Source organism: Passer domesticus, chromosome 3, assembly GCF_036417665.1.
Source record: "Passer domesticus isolate bPasDom1 chromosome 3, bPasDom1.hap1, whole genome shotgun sequence".
Taxonomy (NCBI): Eukaryota; Metazoa; Chordata; class Aves; order Passeriformes; family Passeridae; genus Passer; species Passer domesticus.
The window spans coordinates 472199-492911 of NC_087476.1; the positions used below are offsets into that span (position 1 = coordinate 472199).

General features: G+C 65.4%; 3 protein-coding genes across 11 annotated transcripts in view; 1 reads left to right on the forward strand and 2 right to left on the reverse strand.

The window, feature by feature from the left end:
* DNMT3A (DNA methyltransferase 3 alpha) overlaps positions 1-9333 on the reverse strand; it is a 50666-nt gene extending 41333 nt beyond the window's left edge. For 2 of the 3 annotated variants that reach the window (XM_064411436.1, XM_064411434.1), the window contains exon 1: positions 9196-9333. The gene's annotated coding sequence lies outside the window, so the exon portion shown is untranslated. Of the gene's footprint in view, positions 1-1103; positions 1483-9195 lie in introns of those variants that run through there. The other variant, XM_064411435.1, reaches the window with a different exon arrangement.
* Positions 289-9412, forward strand: LOC135298268 (basic proline-rich protein-like). The gene is made up of 4 exons (XM_064415875.1): positions 289-326; positions 382-1367; positions 1572-1638; positions 8527-9412. Exons 1-4 carry the CDS (start codon positions 289-291, stop codon positions 9410-9412), a joined length of 1977 nt encoding a protein of 658 aa, XP_064271945.1.
* Positions 9413-19288: 9876 nt separating this feature from the next.
* Positions 19289-20713, reverse strand: part of DTNB (dystrobrevin beta) — a 190764-nt gene continuing 189339 nt past the window's right edge. For 5 of the 7 annotated variants that reach the window (XM_064411445.1, XM_064411442.1, XM_064411443.1 and 2 more), the window contains one exon: positions 19289-19546. The gene's annotated coding sequence lies outside the window, so the exon portion shown is untranslated. Of the gene's footprint in view, positions 19595-20713 lie in introns of all 7 variants that reach the window. The other 2 variants (XM_064411446.1, XM_064411444.1) reach the window with 1 other exon arrangement.

Genomic DNA, 20713 nt, shown 5'->3' on the forward strand with positions numbered 1-20713 from the left:
TGTTTCTAGAGCTTTCCAGCCGCAGCCGTTCCCAGTGGCGGGCGGGGGGGCTCGGGCGGGGGGGCTCGGGGGGGGCCGGGGAGGGCAGGACGGCGCTCTCGGCACCGCTCCCACCCCGGGGCATCCCCCCGGGCCGCGGCCGGAGCGGCGGGGGGACCGGGGGGCTGCGGCCGCCCCCCGACACGGGGACCCCCGGGATTTGGGGTGCAGGGGGACAGATGGGGGGGCTCAGCCCCCCCCGCCCAGCGCCCCCCGAACGGCCCCTCTCTCCGGCTGGGCTGGGGGAGGATGGGGGCAGGGGGAGAGGGGGTGGGTGCAGGGTTGGGGTGCGGGACCCGGGGGTGCACGATACCAGATTGGGGGTACGGGGTGCACGCACAGCCCCGTGCCGGCCGGGGGACTCCCCCCGGCCCCCTCCCTGGGCAGCCCGGGGAGCCCCGGGGAAGCCCCGAACCCCCGGTGGCACAGGGGTGCCACCCCACGCCAGCTGCCCGCGGGCACGCTCGGCCCCGCACTTGGCCCCCGGGCACCGGGATGCCATCGGCGAGGGGCCAGGGCTGGCACCCCGCAGCCCCCGGGCACCGCTACCGGCCCCGCTGTCAGCGGCTGTGCCCCCGGCCCCACGGCACGGCACGGCACGGCACGGCACGGCACGGCTCCCCCGCGACTCGCCTCCCGGGGTGCCCCCCACCATCCCCTCGCCCCCCGGGACCCCGCGCCAGCCGCGCCACGGCACGGCACGGCCCCGGGGCGGGCACGGCGCGGCACGGCACGGCACGGCAACGGCACGGCGGACACGTGCAGCGGGGAGCACCGGGGACACCGCGGCCGCACCGGGCACCTCGGGGGATGCCCCGCCGGGGGTCTCGGCCCGCAGCCCCCGGCCCCCCGCGGGCAGCCCCGGGGGGCGGCGGAGCCCGGCCGGCGCTGCCCGCAGGGGCGGCTCGCCGCCCGGATCCGCTCCCAGCCAACATGGTCTCCGAACGCTCTAAAAATAGTTGCTGTGCGCGCAAGCCCCGCGGCCGAACAAAGCCGGGAGCCGCCGCGGCCCGGCCGCCCCCCGCCGCCCGCCGGCGCCCCCGGCCCGCTCCCCGCGCTCTTACCGGGCTGCGCTCGCCGCCGCGGGGCCGCGCGGGGCGGCCCGGGGGCTCGGCGCCGTGCCCGCGCTCAGGCCGCCGGGGCCGCGCTCGGCGGCATCCCCCGGCCGCCGCTCGGGACCCGCGCCCGGCGCTCCGCGGTCCCGCTGGCCCCGGTGGCCCCGGTGGCCGCGGTGTCCCGGCGGCGCTGCCCGGGACTGCGGCCCCCAGCGCAGCCCGCACGGCAGGAGCGGCGAGTCACGCTCGGCGCGACGGCAGAGGCGTTCCGAAGTAGGTTACCTGCGCCGGCTGGGCGAGACACGCGGCAGCCACCGGCACGAAAATGGAAAACCCACCCGAAATCCCGCCTTTTTTTTTTTTTTTTCTTTTTTCCCCCTTTTTTTTTTTTTTTTTTTTTTTTTTAAATATATTTCGGGACCTCGGCGGTGCCGTGCCGCAGCCGGGAGCCTGCAGGGACCTAACCGGCCATTTTAGGTGACGGCGAGCGGGGTCCCCCGCAGCCCCCCGTGCCGCCACCGCGGTCCCCCGTCCCCGTCCCGAGGTGACCCCGCGGTGGCGGTGCCACCCCCGCCTTGGCCGGGGTCCCCGGAGCGCCGGCGGCCGCGGGGACGCGCGAGGGACCCCGGCCAAGCGCCTCTCCCGTGACAAGTGCCGCAGCGTATTATTATTGTTGTTGTCACTTTGAGTCACTGCCACCACCGCGCTCCTCCTCCTCCTCCTCCTCCTCCTCCTCCTCCTTCTCCTCCTCCTCCTTGCCAGCAGCAGGGAACAGCTCCGGGGTTGACTCAGAGGGGACAGCAGCGGCGGCCGTGAGTCACCCCCACCCCGCGCGCCCCCCAGCCCTGACTCACGGCCGGGGGGGCCCCCCGAGCCCCCCGGCGTGGGTGCTGCTGCCGGGGGGGCAGGGACACGGTGGGCGTCCCCGGGCTGCGCGGTCTCGCCCCCGGCAGAGGGCTGTGCCCAAAGCCCCGTGGCCGTGACCTCGCCTCCGGAGCTGTGATTTAGGGGTGAAATGTCTGGTCTCTGCGGGAGGAGCGCCTGGCCACGCGTGCCGGGGGCCACCGGCACCTGCGGGACTCGGGGTGACGTGCCGGCGAGAGATGGGTGATCCTAAAAACAGACCTGGCCCGGAGGGGGACCCCGGGGTGCTCAGCAGCACTGAGGCAGCCGCGTGGGGCACCCCAGGGATGGAGGCACTGCACCCATGGCATCCCCATGGCACCCCAGGGATGGAGGCACTGCACCCATGGCACCCCAGGGAGTGATTCACTGCACCCACAGCACCCCAGGGATGGAGTCACTGCACCCATGGCACCCCTGAGAGTGATGCACAGCACCCCACAGCACCCCAGGGATGGAGGCACTGCACCCATGGCACCCCTGAGAGTGATGCACAGCACCCCACAGCAGCCCAGGGAGTGATTCACTGCACCCACAGCACCCCAGGGATGGAGTCACTGCACCCCACAGAACCCTGGGGAGTGATTCACTGCACCCCGTGGCACCCCAGGGAGTGATTCACTGCACCCCGTGGCACCCCAGGGATGGAGTCACTGCACCCATGGCACCCTGGGGAGTGATTCCTGCACCCCACAGCACCCCTACACCCCATAGCACCCCAGGGAGCAACCCATGCATGGCACCCCACGGCACCCCTGAGAGTGATGCACGGCACCCCAGAGCACCCCGGGGTGTGACTTCCTGCACTCCAGGGCACCACAGCACCCCAAGGGGTAAATCAATCACAGCACCCAAGGGGTAAATCACAGCACCCCAAGGGGTAAATCACAGCACCCCAAGGAGCAAATCACAGCACCCCAAGGGGTAAATCACAGCACCCCAAGGGGTAAATCAATCACAGCACCCAAGGGGTAAATCACAGCACCCCATGGCACCCAGGACCGGTGCCAGGCCCTGCCCTGCCCCACAGCACAGCCAAAGCCAGGCACAGCCCCACAGCCTGAGCAGCACCAGCCTGGGATAAGGGGATAACGGGATGGGATAATGGGGTGGGATGTTATGGGTTGTTATGGGGTGTTATGGGGTGTTATGGGGTAGGATGGGTTGTTACGGGCTGTTGTGGGGGTGTTAGGGGGTGGGATGGGGTGTTGTGGAATGTTGTGGGTTGTTGTGGGGTGTTATGGCGTGGAATGGGGTGTTATGGGGTGGGATGGGTTGTTATGGGGTGTTATGGGGTGGGTTGGGCTGTTATGGGTTGTTACGGGGTGTTGTGGGTTGTTATGGGATGGGATGCAGTGTTATGGGGTGGGATGTAGTGCTATGGGGTGTTGTGGGGTGTTAGGGGTTGTTATGGGGTGGGATGGGGCGTTATGGGATGTTATGTGGTGGGATGCAGTGTTATGGGTTGTTATGGGGTGTTATGGGGTGGGATGCAGTGTTATGGGGTGTTATGGTTTGTTATGGGATGTTATGGGGTGGGATGCAGTGTTATGGGGTGTTATGGTTTGTTATGGGATGTTATGGGGTGGGATGGGATGTTATGGGGTGGGATGCAGTGCTATGGGTTGTTGTGGGTTGTTATTGGTTGTTATGGGGTGTTATGGGTTGGGATGGGGTGGGATGCAGTGTTATGGGGTGTTGTAGGGTGTTATGGGTTGTTATGGGGTGTTATGGGTTGGGATGGGGTGGGATGCAGTGTTATGGGATGGGATGCAGTGTTATGGGGTATTATGGGATGGGATGCAGTGTTATGGGGTGGGATGCAGTGTTATGGGGTGGAATGCAGTGTTATGCAGTGTTATGGGTTGTTATGGGATGTTATGCAGTGTTATGGGATGTTGTGGTGTGTTATGGGGTGTTATGGGGTGGGATGGGATGTTATGGGATGGGATGCAGTGCTGTGGGGTGTTGTAGGGTGTTACGGGTTGTTACGGGGTGTTTTGGGGTGGGACAGGACAGCGAGGAGTGCGGGAGCCAGCGGCAGGCTGTGGCCAGCCCTGCGGGTGGGACAGTGCGCACGGAGCCAGGGGGTCCCCAAGGGACCTGGGAAGGTCCCGTGCACCTCCCTGTCCCACCGGGAGCACCAGGGCCTCCACGGGCTCCGGAACCGGGGGGAACTCCAGAGATGAACTGATCCCAGCGAGCCGAGCCTGAGCCCCCGGGGACCCTGGAGCGGGGCTGGAGGGGCTGGGGCAGGGCAGGGTGGGCTGGGGGCTGAGCTGGAGCGGGGCAGGGTGGGCTGGGGGCTGAGCTGGGGCAGGGCAGGGTGGGCTGGGGGCTGAGCTGGGGCAGGGCAGGAGGGGCTGGGGGCTGAGCTGGAGCAGGGCAGGGTGGGCTGGGGGCTGAGCTGGAGCAGGGCAGGAGGGGCTGGGGGCTGAGCTGGAGCGGGGCAGGGTGGGCTGGGGGCTGAGCTGGAGCAGGGCAGGAGGGGCTGGGGGCTGAGCTGGAGCGATGCTCAGCAGGGCAGGAGGGGCTGGGGGCTGAGCTGGAGCGGGGCAGGGTGGGCTGGGGGCTGAGCTGGAGCAGGGCAGGAGGGGCTGGGGGCTGAGCTGGAGCGGGGCAGGGTGGGCTGGGGGCTGAGCTGGAGCGATGCTCAGCAGGGCAGGAGGGGCTGGGAGCCGGGCACGGCGCTGAACTGCAGCAATGGGGCCTGCCACGGGCTCCTCCTGTGCTGGGGGCAAACCCAGCGGGGCCTGGGGACATCCCTGCAAACCCAAACCCAATCCAGGGCCTGGAGCCATCCCTGCAAACTCAAACTGAGTGGGGTTTGGGGCCATCCCACCAAACCCAAACCCAAACCAAATCCAGGGCCTGGGGCCATCCCAGCAAACCCCAGCGGGGCCTGGGGCAATCCCAGCAAACCCAAACCAAGTGGAGCCTGGAGCCATCCCACCAAACTCAAACCCAAACCCTGCTAGGGCCTGGAGCCATTCCAGCAAACTCAAACTCAAACCCAAACCCATCCCAGGCCCTGGAGCCATCCCAGCGAACCCAAACCCAGCAGGGCCTGAGGCCATCCCAGCAAACCCAAACCCAAACCCTGCCGAGCCTGGAGGCATCCCACTAAACAAAATCCAGGGCCTGGAGCCATCCCACCAAATACAAATGGCAATCCAGGGCCTGGGGCTGTCCCAGCAAACCCAAACCCAAACCTAAACCCAATCCAGGGTGTGGAGCCATCCCACCAAACCCAAACCCTGCCAGGCCCTGGAGCCATCCCACCAAACCCAAACCCATTCCAGGGCCTGGGGCCATCCCTCCAAACCCAAACCCAAACCCATCCCACAGTCTGGGGCCATCCCAGAAAACCCAAACCCAGTCCAGGGCCTGGGGTCATCCCAGAAAACCCAAACCCAGTCCAGGCCCTGGAGCCATTCCTGCAAACCCAAACTAAATTCAGGGCCTAGAGCCATCCCAGCAAATGCAAACTGAGTGGGGTTTGGGGCCATCCCACCAAACCCAAACCCAATCCAGGCCCCAGAGCCATCCCAGCAAACCCAGACCCAAACCCTATCGAGCCTGGAGGCATCCCACCAAAGCAAATCCAGGCCCTGGAGCCATCCCACCAAACCCAAACCCATCCCAGGCCCTGGAGCCATCCCAGCAAACCCAAACCTAAACCTAAACCCAATCCAGGGCCTGGGGCCATCCCACCAAACCCAAACCCAAACCTAAACCCAATCCAGAGCCTGGAGCCATCCCACAAAACCCAAACCCAAACCTAATCCAGAGCCTGGGGCTGTCCCACCAAACCCAAATCCAAACCCAATCCAGAGCCTGGAGCCATCCCACAAAACCCAAACCCCGCCAGGGCCTGGGGCCATCCCAGCAAACCCAAAGCCATGCCAGCCCAGCCCGGCGCGGCGGCAGCCGCCGTGGCACGCGCGTGCCTGGCACGCTCCCGCGGCACCTGCCGGCCCACGCGCGCCCGGGCACCGCGCCCTGCCGGGGCACGGCCCGTGGCAGGGCCGGCCTGAGCCAAAATTAAAATCCCCGTGCGGAAAACACGGCCCGGGGCTCTGCCAGCGCCCGCCGGGGCACGGCACGGCACGGCACGGCACGGCACGGCGCGGGGTCTGGGGCACGGCGGCTGCCACCGGATTTCAGGGACACGGCCAGCCAGGTCACCGGGGGACACCACCGGGATGTACTGGGATGTACCGGGATGCACTGGGATGTACTGGGATGTACCGGGATGCACTGGGATGTACCGGGATGCACTGGGATGCACTGGGATGTACTGGGACGCCCTGGGATGCACTGGGATGCACTGGGATGTACTGGGACACACTGGGATGTACTGGGACGCACTGGGACACACTGGGATGCACTGGGATGTACCAGGATGCACTGGGATGTACTGGGATGTACTGGGATGCACTGGGATGTACTGGGACACACTGGGACGCACTGGGATGCACTGGGATGTACTGGGACACACTGGGACACACCAGGACGCACTGGGATGTACTGGGACACACTGGGACACACTGGGACACACTGGGATGCACTGGGATGTAACAGGATGCACTGGGATGTACTGGGATGTACTGGGACGCACTGGGATGTACTGGGATGTACCAGGATGCACCGGGATGTACTGGGATGCACTGGGACACACTGGGATGCACTGGGATGTACTGGGATGTACTGGGATGCACTGGGATGCACTGGGATGTACTGGGATGTACTGGGACACACTGGGATGCACTGGGATGCACTGGGATGTACTGGGACACACTGGGACGCACTGGGATGTACTGGGATGTACTGGGACACACTGGGATGCACTGGGATGCACTGGGATGCACTGGGATGTACTGGGATGCACTGGGATGCACTGGGATGTACTGGGACACACTGGGATGCACTGGGATGCACTGGGATGTACTGGGATGCACTGGGACACACTGGGATGCACTGGGATGCACTGGGATGCACTGGGATGCACTGGGACGCACTGGGATGTACTGGGACACACTGGGATGCACTGGGATGCACTGGGATGTACTGGGACACACTGGGATGCACTGGGATGTACTGGGATGTACTGGGACACACCAGGACGCACTGGGATGCACTGGGATGTACTGGGGTGTACTGGGACACCCTGGGATGCACTGGGATGCACTGGGACGCACTGGGGTGTACTGGGACGCGCTGGGATGCACTGGGATGTACTGGGATGTACTGGGATGCACTGGGATGTACTGGGGCACACCAGGACACGCTGGGATGTACTGGGATGTACTGGGATGCACTGGGATGTACTGGGATGTACCGGGATGCACTGGGATGTACTGGGATGTACCGGGGTGTACTGGGACACCCTGGGATGCACTGGGATGTACTGGGATGTACTGGGATGCACCAGGACGCACTGGGACGCACCGGGCCTGCCAGCAGGCGCTGTCCCTCGAGGGAGCCGAGGCCGCTCCGTGTCACCAGTGTCACCAGTGTCACCGCGGCCGCTCGGGGGGAGCTCGGAGCTGACTCCGCACGGGGGGCGGCCGTGCCCCGCTCGGGGGTCCCCGGGGCCCGGTGCCACCGCGGGATGCCCACCGGGCCCGGGCGACACCGGCGACGTCACACAAAGGGCAGAGCGGCGGAAAGGGGAACCGGGCGGGGAGGAAAATCTCACTCGGCCACAGGTTTGCGCAGGCGGAACACCCCGGAAAGCGGGCGGGGGGAGGAAACGCGGGGGGAGCGAGAGGGGAGAGGGCAGCGAGGGGGAGGGAGGGAGGGAGGGAGGGAGGGAGCGGGTGGGAAATGGGAGCCAAGGGCAAGGGGAAGAGAGAGGAAAGGGCGAGGAGCAAGGGGGGAAGCAGGGAGGGAAGGGAAACGAGGGGGAAGGAGGAGCGGGATGGGAGAGGAGAGGGGCAGGGGAGTGAGAGGGCAGGGGGAGGGAGTGAGGGAGAGGGGGAAATGAGCAGGAGGGGGGGAGTGAGGGGGAGAGGGAAAAGGAGCAGGAAGGGGGAAGTGATGAGGAAGTGGGCAGGGAGAGGGAAGGGGGAGATGCAGGGGCAGCAGTGCATGAAGAGGGCAGGGAGAGGGAAGGGGAGAAGGGAGAGGGAAGAAGGGAGAGGGAAGGGGAGAAGGGAGAGGGAAGGGGAGAAGGGAGAGGAAAGAAGGGAGAGGGAAGGGGAGAAGGGAGAGGGAAGCAGGGAGAGGGGAGAAGGGAGAAGGAAGGGAGAGGGAAGCAGGGAGAGGGAAGGGGAGAAGGGAGAGGGAAGGAAAGAAGGGAGAGAGAAGGGAAGCAGGGAAAGGGAAGAAGAGAGAAGGAAGGGAAGCAGGGAGAGGGAAGCAGGGAGAGGGAAGCAGGGAGAGGGAAGGGAAGGGGAGAAGGGAGAGGGAACGGGCCGGGCCCGGCGGAGCAGCAGCCCCCGGCCCCGGCAGGCCCCGGCCCCGCCGCCCCTCCCGCGGGCCCCGCGCCTCCCCCGGGGCGAATTTTGGTGCAAAATCCCCCAAGTTCGGGCAGGGCCGGCCCGGCCCGGCCCCGCCGCGGGCAGGGCAGCCAGGGCGGCCCCGCGCCTGCCCGGGGGCACCGGCGCTGGCCCCGCGGCCGGGAGCGGAGCGGGGGCACGGCCGGCGCTGCCGCCGGGCCCCGCTGCCCTTCAGCCGCCCGCGCCGCGCTCAAGGACACGGCGGCGCCGCGGGGCCGGGCCGCGCAGGCAGCCCCGCTCGCACGGCCGGGCCGAGCGGGGCCGAGCGGGGCCGGGCCGGGCCGGGCGGGGGCGGCGCGGGGCCGGGGGCCCGCGGGCCCGGCCCTGCCGTGTTCTCCTGCCGCCGCACCGGGGCCGGGCCGCGCCGAGCCCCGCCGAACCCCGCCGGAGGGAGCCGAACCCCGGCCGCAGGCAGCCGAACCTCAGCCGCAGCGACCCGAACCCCTGCGGAGGCAGCCGAACCCCCTCGGGATGGGCCCGAGCCCTCCCGAAGGCACCACCCGAACCGAACCGGACGGCGCTGCACCGACCCGAACGCGGCCGAACCCCGCCGAACGCATCGGCCGAACTGAACCGAACGCAGCCGAGCGGACGCGAGCGTGCCCGAGCGCGGCCGAGCCGAGCCGAGCCGGGCCGGGCCGGGCCGGGCCGGCGGTGCCGGTGCCGGTGCCGTGCCGCGCCGCTGTCCCGGTTACCTGGGCCGCTGCGGGCCCGGCGCAGAGCCCCGCCGAGCCCCGCCGAGCCGTGCCGAGCCCCGCCGAGCCGCCGCCGCCGCTGCGCTGCCCGGCCAGGCCTCCTCCCGCAGCGCCGCCGCCTCCACTGCAGCACCGAGCCCGCCGCGCGGTCCTAGAGCCCGCCGGCAGCGCGCACCGGCACGGCGCGGCACGGCGCGGCACGGCGCGGCACGGCTAGGAACGGCACAGCTCGGAACAGAACAGCACGGCACGGCTCAGGGCATGGCATGGCACGGCACGGCTCGGGGCAGGGACAGAGCCCGGTGCCAATGACCATCCCAAACCCTGCCGTGCCAAGCCTTGCTGTGCCAAGCCATGCCAAGGCATTCCGTGCTGTGCCAGGCCAGGCCAGGCCGAGCCAAGTGTGGCCAAGGGCTGTGCCGTGCCAAGCCGAGCTGTGCCAAGCTGAGCCGTGCCAGGCCAGGCTGGTCCGAGCCAAGCTGGGATGGTAAAGGGCTGTGCAGTGCCATGCCGTGCCAAGCCATGCCATGCATGCTAAGAACAAGCCAAGCCATTCTGTGCCAAGCCGTGCCATGCCAAGCCAGGGCAGGCTGGTCTGAGCCAAGCCAAGCCAGGCCAGGGCAGGCCAAACCAAGCCAAGGGCTGTGCAGTGTCATGCCAAGACGTGCCAAGCTGTGCTGTGCCGTGCCAAGCCGGGCTGGGCCAAGCCAAGTGTGGTCAGGAGCTGTGCAGTGCCAAGCCAGGCCAAGCCAAGCCAATCCAATCCAATCCAATCCAAGCCAATCCAATCCAATCCAATCCAATCCAATCCAATCTAATCCAATCCGATCCGATCCAATCCAATCCAAACCAATCCAAGCCAGGCCAGGCCAGGCCAAGCCAATCCAATCCAAGCCAATCCAATCCAATCCAATCCAATCCAATCCAATCCAATCCAATCCAATCCAATCCAATCCAAGCCAGGCCAAGCCAATCCAAGCCAATCCAATCCAATCCAAGCCAGGCCAGGCCAGGCCAAGCCAAGTGTGGTCAGGAGCTGTGCAGTCCCAAGCCAGGCCAAGCCAATCCAATCCAATCCAATCCAATCCAATCCAAGCCAGGCCAAGCCAGGCCAGGCCAGGCCAGGCCAGGCCAGGCCAAGCCAATCCAATCCAATCCAATCCAATCCAATCCAATCCAATCCAATCCAATCCAATCCAATCCAAGCCAGGCCAAGCCAATCCAATCCAATCCAATCCAATCCAATCCAATCCAATCCAATCCAATCCAATCCAATCCAATCCAATCCAATCCAATCCAATCCAATCCAATCCAAGCCAGGCCAGGCCAGGCCAGGCCAGGCCAAGCCAATCCAATCCAATCCAATCCAATCCAATCCAATCCAATCCAATCCAATCCAATCCAATCCAATCCAAGCCAGGCCAGGCCAATCCAATCCAATCCAATCCAATCCAATCCAATCCAATCCAATCCAATCCAATCCAATCCAATCCAATCCAAGCCAGGCCAAGCCAATCCAAGCCAAGCCAATCCAATCCAATCCAATCCAAGCCAATCCAATCCAATCCAATCCAATCCAAGCCAGGCCAGGCCAGGCCAAGCCGTCCCTTCCTGCCCCGTCCCTTGTCCCCACGCGGTGCCAGCCGTGCCCCCGGTGCCAGCAGCGCCCCTGGCACTGCCAGGGCATCTCAGGGGTCCTGCCCCACCCGGGAGCTCCAGGGCACGGAGCCGCAGGAATGCCAGGGGCACGGAGCCCTGGCACTTCTGGGGGCACAGACCCACAGTGGCACCGGGGGCGTGGGGGGCACCGGGGGCTCTCTGGGGAGGGGGATCTGAATTCCCCCCAACGGGGCTGGGGGGCTGCTGGGGCAGAGGGAGAGGGGCTGGGCACTGCCAGGAGAGAGAGATGGGCACTGCCAGGAGAGAGAGATGGGCACTGCCAGGGGAGAGAGATGGGCACTGCCAGGAGAGACCAACATTGCCAGGAGAGATGGGCACTGCCAGGAGAGATGGGCACTGCCAGGAGAATACATCTGGGCACTGCCAGGAGAGCCCCACAGGGCTCAGGAGGAGTGGGGGGCTCAGGACTGGGCTCGGGGAGCTCCCGAGACCCCGGAGGCCCCGGGGGCCGTGGGGAGCCCACACTGCCAACCCCAGCACCTGGCACAGGTGTTGCCCTCAGCCCACAAGCCCCGGGGTGGCTCCAGGCCCTGGCAGTGCCCAGGCCGGGGTGGCTCTGGGGCACCCTCGGGGTGCCAGCACCCCCTGGGCACCTGGGGGCTCTGGCTGTGCCGCAGAGCCTGGCACGGGCCGGCCGTGCCCCGGCAGCCCGCTGCTGCCTGCCTGTGCCAGCCCCGAGAGGGGCCCCTGGCAGCGCTGGGAGGGGCACGGGGGCACTGCGGAATAACGCCTTCATTAGCGATGCTAATTAACGGCGGTCCCGTTCATCTGCTGCCCGGGTGTGCTGCAGGGGCCGCCCGCGGCTGCTGGGGAGCCCGGCGGGAGGGGGCAGGGGGTGGGCTGGGCCCCAAATCCCATGGGCTGGGCTGGGCCCCAAATCCCGTGGGCTGGGATCGGGATTTACCCTGATCCCATGGGCAGGGATTGGGATTTACCCCCTGATCCCATGGGCAGGGATCGGGATTTACCCTGATCCCATGGGCTGGGATCGGGATTTACCCTGATCCCATGGGCTGGGATCGGGATTTACCCCCAAATCCCATGGGCTGGGATTGGGATTTACCCCCAAATCCCATGGGCTGGGCTGGGCCCCAAATCCCGTGGGCTGGGATCGGGATTTACCCCCTGATCCCATGGGCAGGGATCGGGATTTACCCTGATCCCATGGGCAGGGATCGGGATTTACCCCCAAATCCCATGGGCTGGGATCGGGATTTACCCTGATCCCATGGGCAGGGATTGGGATTTACCCCCTGATCCCATGGGCAGGGATCGGGATTTACCCCCTGATCCCATGGGCTGGGATTGGGATTTACCCTGATCCCATGGGCTGGGATCGGGATTTACCCTGATCCCATGGGCAGGGATTGGGATTTACCCCCTGATCCCATGGGCAGGGATCGGGATTTACCCTGATCCCATGGGCTGGGATCGGGATTTACCCTGATCCCATGGGCAAGGATTGGGATTTACCCTGATCCCATGGGCTGGGATTGGGATTTACCCTGATCCCATGGGCAGGGATTGGGATTTACCCCCAAATCCCATGGGCTGGGATTGGGATTTACCCTGATCCCATGGGCTGGGATCGGGATTTACCCTGATCCCATGGGCTGGGATCGGGATTTACCCTGATCCCATGGGCTGGGATTGGGATTTACCCCCAAATCCCATGGGCTGGGATTGGGATTTACCCTGATCCCATGGGCTGGGATCGGGATTTACCCTGATCCCATGGGCTGGGATTGGGATTTACCCCCAAATCCCATGGGCTGGGATTGGGATTTACCCTGATCCCATGGGCTGGGATCGGGATTTACCCTGATCCCATGGGCTGGGATTGGGATTTACCCCCAAATCCCATGGGCTGGGATCGGGATTTACCCCCCAATTCCATGGGCAGGGAACAGCCCCACACTGGGCTGGGCTGGGCAGAGGAGGATGAGGATGGGGATGAGGATGAGGATGATGATGAGGATGATGATGATAAAGATGATGATGATGAGGATGAAGAGGATGAAGATGATGAGGATGATGATGAAGATGATGAGGATGAGGAGGATGATGATGAGGATGATGAGGATGATGAGGCTGAGGAGGATGAGGATGAGGAGGATGTGGATGATGATGATGAGGATGAAGAGAATGAAGAGGATGAGGAGGATGAAGATGATGAGGAAGATGATGAGGATGAGGATGATGATGAGGATGAGGAGAAGGATGAAGATGAAGATGATGATGAGGATGAGGAGGATGAGGATGAAGAGGATGAGGAGGATGATGAAGATGATGAGGATGATGAGGCTGAGGAGGATGATGAGGATGATGATGAGGCTGAGGAGGATGCCCACGGCTCCCCCTCCCCGCCCAGCAGGCGCTGGTGTCCCCGTGTCCCCTCGGGGCTGGCACCCCTGTCCCCCAGGCCCCAGAGATGCCCACGGGGGCCGTGCCCGAGGCGGCCCCGTGCCCTTGGGCAGCCCGGCCCTGCCAGCCTGACCCAGGGCAGGCCGTGTCCCCTGGCACCTGCTGCCACCCCACACGGCTGGGGGCCCTGGGGTGCCCCCGCTGGAGCCCCCGGCTGCTCAGCCTGTCACCACACTGCGACCTGGGGACACGGGGACACGGGGACAGTGCCAGGGCACGGGCAGGTCCCTGGGGCGGTGACACGGTGACACGGTGACAGTGCCAGGGCACAGGAGTCCCTGGGATGGTGACACGGTGACACGGTGACAGTGCCAGGGCACAGGAGTCCCTGGGATGGTGACACGGTGACACAGTGACAGTGCCAGGGCACGGGCAGGTTCCTGGGGCGGTGACACGGTGACACGGTGACAGTGCCAGGGCACAGGAGTCCCTGGGATGGTGACACGGTGACACGGTGACAGTGCCAGGGCACAGGTAGGTTCCTGGGGCAGTGACACGGTGACAGTGCCAGGGCACGGGCAGGTCCCTGCACTCGGTGACACGGTGACAGTGCCAGGGCACGGGCAGGTCCCTGCACTCGGTGACACGGTGACACGGTGACAGTGCCAGGGGAGGGACAGGTCCCTGGGGCGGGATCTCGTTAATTAATCTCGCCTGGAGGGCGGGCTCCTAATTAAGCCGGTGCTGGTGACACGGCCCGGCAGTCGGGGAGCAGCTGGGGAGAGCCGGTGGCACCGTGTGGCTTTGTCACCAGTGTCACCGTGTGCTGGGCAGTGTCACCGTGTGGCACTGTCACCGTGTGCCAGGGTGGCACTGCTGTGCCAGGGTGGGGGTGACCCCCCCCCGGCCACCTCTGCCTCTGGGGACAGGGCTGTGGGGACACGGCCGGCGAGCTGAGGGTGACACGGGGCAATGAGGGCGGCAGCGCTGGTGGCCCAGGGATGGTGACCCCCAGGGCTGCAGGAGTGATGGCACCACGGCCTGGGGGACCTCGCAGGGACACCGGTGTGATGCCACCATCATCAGGGCACCCCAGGGGACCCAGGCTTGTGCCACCGTGGTGACCCAGGGGACACGGCTGTGATGGTGCCACGGCCAGAGGGATCCTGGGAGACGCAGATGTGGTGGCACGGTGGCACCCCGAGCTGCTGGCACTGCCACTGCTGGGCGAGGTCCCGGTGCCACTCCTGGTGTCATGTCCCCGTTCCGTGTCCCGGTGCCACTCCCGGTGTCGTGTCCCGGTTCCGTGTCCCGGTGCCACTCCCGGCGTGCTGCTGCCGCTGCCTCCGCCCGGGCAGGGTGAGCAGCTGTCCCCGCTGTCCCCGCTGTCCCCGCTGTCCCCGCTGCCCCTCCCGCCTGACCTCGTTTCCAGCTCCGAGGGCTCCCGGTTATGCAACCGCGGCCGATCCCGGCTCAGCAGAAACGGGCACCGCGGGCACCGCGGGCACCCGGAGGGGCCGCTGCCAGGGGCTCAGTGTCCCCGGGTGACCCCAGGACTTGTGCCCCCCGTGGGCAGGAGGAGGAGGAGGGCTGGGATGAAGGGCAGGGGGTCAGCAGTGAAGGCATCGATCCGGGGACGGACGGGGCCGCAGCGGCCGGGGGGGCTCGGGAGCAGCCCCGGGATGTGGCGCTGGCCCGAGCCCCCGGCCCCGTGCGGGGGACACCGGGTGTCCCTGGCTGTGCCCCCTGCCCTGTCCCTGGCTGTGCCCCCTGCCCCAGAGCTGCAGCCCCATGGGCACGGGGCCAGCTGGGGCCGGCCACTGGGGGTCCTGGGGGTCCCTGGGGACGCTCTGGGGTGCACAGCGACCCTGGGGTCTCCGTGGGGCTCCTGGGGTTTCCGTGGGGCTGAGCCCCCTCTGAGCGGGAGCCGCCCCTCCCCCTGCAGCTGGGGATAATGGGGTTAATTACGGCTCTAATGAGGTGTGAAAGGGTTACGGCCCTTGGGACGAGCAGCGGGCAGGGACCCCGGGCCCTGGGAGGGGACGGGGCGGCTGGGGGACCCTCACCCTGGGAGGGGGCCCCGGGCTGCGGCTGTGCCCAGCCAGGCCCCGCCGGCACCGCGGTGGCTTCGTGTCCCCAAAGGGAGCCTGGCAGGGTGGGGGGGACAGAGGGGACAGGGCAGGCGGCCCCCAGCGCGGGGCTGGGCACGGGGGGGCGGCGTGCCGGTGTCCCGGGGGCTGCTCCGGTGTCCCGGGGGTGCCACGGTGGCAGAGCCGGGCTCAGGACAGCGCTCAGCCCGCGGGCACTGCCCACCCTGTCCATCCCCTGCCCGTCCCTGTCCATCCCATCCCATCCTATCCCATCCCACCCCACCCTACCCCACCCCAGTGTGCTGGGGGTTCTGTCACCACCCTGATGTCCCCGAGCCTGGAGTGTGCTGGGAGCTCTGTCACCGCCTTGGTGACACCGAGCCCGGGCTGTGCTGGGGGTTCTGTCACCTCCCTGGTGCCCCCAGCCCGCTCTCCCCGGCCAGATGTGCGGCTGTTCGGGGTGGGAGCACATCTGGAGCCGCGGCCCGAACACTGGCGGCTCTGTGCGCTGCCGCGCCCCGGCCGTGACCAATGCGGGATCTCCGGCTCCGCGCGGCCCCGCAGCTGCTCCGCCCGAGCAAAGCCGGCTCCCCTTTCCTCAGCCAGCCCTGCCTCAGGACCGGACACCCCGCGGGGAGGAGATGGATTTATTACATATTTGGCGGATGACAGAACATGTCTGCCCGCTCGCAGGCTGCGGCTGGAATCGTTCCCCGGGTCACGGCATCGCCGCCAGCCGCTCCCGGGGACAGTCCTGGTCTTGGGGACAGTCCTGGTCTTGGGGACAGTCCTGATCCCGGGGACAGTCCTGATCCCGGGGACAGTCCTGGTCTCAGGGACAGTCCTCATGTGAGAGACAGTCCTGATGTGAGGGACAGTCCTGCTTCTGGGGCTCCCGGGGACAATCCCGATCCCGGGAACAGTCCTGCTCCTGGGGACAATCCGGATCTCAGGGACAGTCCTGCTCCGGGGACAGTCCTGATCCCGGGGACAGTCCTGATCTCGGGGACAGTGCTGATCTCGGGGACAGTGCTGATCTCGGGGACAATCCTCATCTCAGGGACAGTCCTGATGTGAGGGACAGTCCTGCTCCTGGGGCTCCCAGGGACAGTCCTGCTCCTGGGGACAATCCTGATCTCAGGGACAATCCCGCTCCGGGGACAATCCCGCTCCGGGGACAATCCCGCACTCCCTGTGCCTGCAGGAACAGGGAATGGCACCGGAGCTCGGTGTGAGCCCCAGGGACACCCCGGCTGTGTGGGCACTGCCAGGGCTTGAGGAGCCAGGAGTGGCCACGGCCACCCCTGTGCTTGTGCGTGTCACCCACAGAGCAGCCGTGTGGGACCCCGTGTGGCTCCCGCCCCCATTCCCGTGGCAGTTGGGATGTCCCTGTCCTGGCATTAACCCATCCCCATCCCTGTGGCAGTTGGGATGTCCCTGTCCTGGCATTAACCTGTCCCCATGGCAATGGTGATGTCCCTGTCCTGGCATTAACCCATTCCCGTGGCAGTTGGGATGTCCCTGTCCTGGCATTAACCTGTGCCCATGGCAATGGTGATGTCGCTGTCCTGGCATTAACCTGTCCCCATCCCCATGGCAATGGTGATGTCCCTGTCCCAGCAGCAGCCCGGGGGTGCCAGCTCAGGACACGGCTCTGCCCATGGGTAAACACTTCCAGGTTCATTTTCCTTCGGGTTGGTTGCAATTCCCCGGGGAATTGCTCATGGCAATCCTGATCCGGAGGGTGCAGCTGCCATGAGCTCTGCCCAGCCTGTGTTCAGCCCAGGGGGCAATCAAAAAGGGGTTAATTACCTCCCTGAGTGACACCCTTGGGTGACATGTCACGCCGGGGTCCTGGGCACCCCAGTCCCGCTCTCCTGGCTGTCAGGGCTGCTGGGGGGGCCCTGCAGCTTCCTTCCCATCCCCTCCAAGCCATGGATCCACCAGGCTTTCACACCGAGCCGGGTGTGCCAGCTCTGCTGTGCCACTGTCCCTGCCCTGGCAGTGCCACCAGCAGGGCCCGGGTGGGCACCCCCAGCCTCTTATCTACAGCTGGGAGAGCCCCAGCCCCCCTCAGCCCTGCTTGGGGGACAGACCCCGACCCCTGTGCAGCTGTGACACCCCAGCTCCTGGGGCTGCCCCCACCCCAGCCGGGCCATCAGGAAAACATTCCCATTTTCTGGGCTTGGGCCAGGCACAGCCAAGGGTGCTGCACGCCCGAATGCAGCAAATCCAGCTGGAAACCACCTGAAGTGCTCCTGGTCCCCATCTCTCCATCCTCGTCCCCATCTCATCCCCATTCCTGTCTCCATCTCCCATCTCTCTCCCCATCCCTGTCCTTATCCCCATCCCTGTCCTTATCCCCATTCCCATCCCCTTCCCCATCTGTCCTCGCTCCCATCCCCATCTCTCTCCTTGTCCCCATCCCTGTCCTTATCCCATCCCTGTCCTTGTCCCTGTCCCCATTCCCATTCCCGTCCCTATTCTGTCCTTGTCCCCATCTCCATCCCTGTCCTTATCCCCATTCTCATTCCTGTCCCTGTCCCCATCCCTGTCCTTGTCCCTGCCCTTGTCCCCATCCCTGTCCTTACCCCATCCCCATTTCTGTCCCCGTCCCTGTCCCCGTCCCTGTCCCCATTTCTGTCCCCATCCCCGTCCCGTCCCCCTGTGCCAGCTGAAGCTGCTCTTCCCTCCAGGTTCTGCGGGCAGCCCTGCCCTGCTCGCAGCTCCTTCCCAGCATTTCCAGCAAGCGGGGCTGTGCCCACCGGGGTGTTCACTGTCCCTGTCCCTGTCCCTGTCCCCGCCCGGTGGGTGGGGTGGCTGCGGGGAGGGGGCAGAGCCGGGGGTGCTTGGGGGGCTCTGCTCCCTTCATCCACCCCCTCTGGAAATATCCACAGATGAAGCAGGGCCCTGGGCTCCTTCCATGGAAACAACGTCCCCGGGCAGCACGGGAATGGCGCTGGCACCGCCCCTGCCCGGGGCTGGTGGCTGAGTTTGGGGGTGCCGATGGAGCCCAGTGTGGGTCACAGGGAGCTGCCATCCCTGCTCCCTCATTTCCCTGAATTCCACCCAAAATGAGCCCAGCTCCTGCTGCTGCTGCTCCTCTCAGCCTGGCCGTGCTCCCCACTCCATCCCCACAGCCCCCATCCCTGCATCCCACCACCCCCCACAGCCCCATCACTGCATCCCACCAGCCCCCGAGGACCCGGCTCACACCTGGCTCCAGGTGGGTTTGGAAGGTCTGAAAGGGCTGTAAGGACTTCACACGGGTGGGTTTGGAGGGGCTGAAAGGGCTGTGAAGCTTCACACAGGTGGATTTGAGAAGGCTGTAAATGCCTCACATGGGTGGATTTGGAAGGGCTGTGAAAACCTCACACAGGTGGGTTTGGAAGGGCTGTAAATGCCTCACACAGGTGGGTTTGGAAAGGCTGAAAGGGCTGTAAAGACTCAGGTGGGTTTGGGAAGGCTTTGAAGGCCTCACAGTTGGGTTTGGAAGGGCTGTAAAGACTCAGGTGGATTTGGAAAGGCTGTAAATGCCTCACACACGTGGGTTTGGGAAGGCTGAAAGGGCTGTAAGGACCTCACACGGGTGGGTTTGGGAAGGCTGAAAGTGCTGTAAGGACCTCACACAGGTGGGGTTGGAAGGGCTGTGAAGAATCACACAGGTGGGTTTGGAAAGGCTGAAAAGGCCTCACACAGGTGGATGTGGAAGGGCTGTAAGGACCTCATACAGGTGGGTTTGGAAGGGCTGGAAGGGCTGTGAAGGGCTGAAAGGGCTGTGAAGGCCTCACAGGTGGGTTTGGAAGGGCTGAGCCCCCTTGGTGCCCTGCAGGGGGGACCCTGGGGCGCTGCCCCCCTTCGTTCCGTGCACGGGGAGGGGCAGAGCAGTGACCAGCGCGGTGACAGTGGCACTGCCGGGGGACCCTGGCGTGGAGCAGCACACAGAGCGGGCACAGCCATCAGCAGAGTCCTTCCAGGTGTTTTTTGTTGTTTCTGGAGCCCGCCGCGAGAGGCTGAGGCGGGAGGGAGCACACCGAGGGTACATGCAATGGCCCGAGGGGCAGTGCCCGCCGCGAGTCCTGGGACAGCTCCGGGCTGGCTCCGGGGCAGCAGGCGGAGGAGATCGGTCACGGTCGCACGATGGTGATGGATGGGCTGGAACTGCCTCTTCTGAGGGGGGAGACGTCGTCCCTCGATCGCAGGAGCAACCTCCGAGCCTGCGGCACCGGGAACCCGTCAGGGTCTGCAGAGATCCTGCAGAGACCCTGCAGAGATCCTGCAGAGACCCTGCAGAGATCCTGCAGAGATCCTGCAGAGATCCTGCAGAAATCCTGCAGAGATCCTGCAGAGACCCTGCAGAGATCCTGCAGAGATCCTGCAGAGACCCTGCAGAGACCCCATAGAAATCCTGCAGAGACCCTGCAGAGATCCTGCAGAGACCCTGCAGAGATCCTGCAGAGATCCTGCAGAGATCCTGCAGAGACCCCATAGAAATCCTGCAGAGATCCTGCAGAGACCCTGCAGAGACCCTGCAGAGATCCCATAGAAATCCTGCAGAGATCCTGCAGAGACCCTGCAGAGACCCTGCAGAGACCCCATAGAAATCCTGCAGAGATCCTGCAGAGACCCTGCAGAGACCCTGCAGAGATCCCATAGAAATCCTGCAGAGATCCTGCAGAGACCCCGCAGAGATCCTGCAGAGACCCCATAGAAATCCTGCAGAGACCCTGCAGAGATCCCATAGAAATCCCACAGAGACCCTGCAGAGACCCTGCAGAGATCCTACAGAGATCCTGCAGAGATCCTACAGAGATCCTGCAGAGATCCCAGAGACCCTGCAGAGACCCTGCAGAGATCCCATAGAAATCCTGCAGAGATCCCATAGAAATCCCACAGAGATCCTGCAGAGACCCTGCAGAGATCCTGCAGAGACCCTGCAGAGATCCCATAGAAATCCCACAGAGATCCTGCAGAAATCCTGCAGAGACCCCCCAGAAATCCCATAGAAATCCCACAGAGATCCCACAGAGACCCTACAGAGATCCCACAGAAATCCCACAGAGACCCTGCAGTGATCCCACAGAGATCCTGCTGAGATCCCAGAGAAATCCCATAGAAATCCCACAGAGATCCCGCCTGGCCCCGGAGCCAGCAGTGCTGGGAGCTGGGGAGGGAATGGAGCCCCAGGGAAAGGCTGAGGGAGCTGGGGAGGGAATGGAGCCCCAGCAGAGGCTGAGGGAGCTGGGAAGGGAATGGAGCCCCAGCAGAGGCTGAGGGAGCTGGGAAGGGAATGGAGCCCCAGCAGAGGCTGAGGGAGCTGGCAAGGGGCTCAGCCTGGAGAAAAGGAGGCTCAGGGGGGACCTTGTGGCTCTGCACAACTCCCT

Bases quoted from the DNA above. Each gene is read 5' to 3' on its own strand.
- LOC135298268 (XM_064415875.1), top strand. From the start codon at position 289: ATGGGGGCAGGGGGAGAGGGGGTGGGTGCAGGGTTGGG. The intron at 1,368-1,571 runs GTAGGTTACCTG...CGGCCATTTTAG, and splicing joins GACGGCAGAGGCGTTCCGAA to GTGACGGCGAGCGGGGTCCC. The intron at 1,639-8,526 runs GTGACCCCGCGG...AAATCCCCCAAG, and splicing joins TCCCCCGTCCCCGTCCCGAG to TTCGGGCAGGGCCGGCCCGG.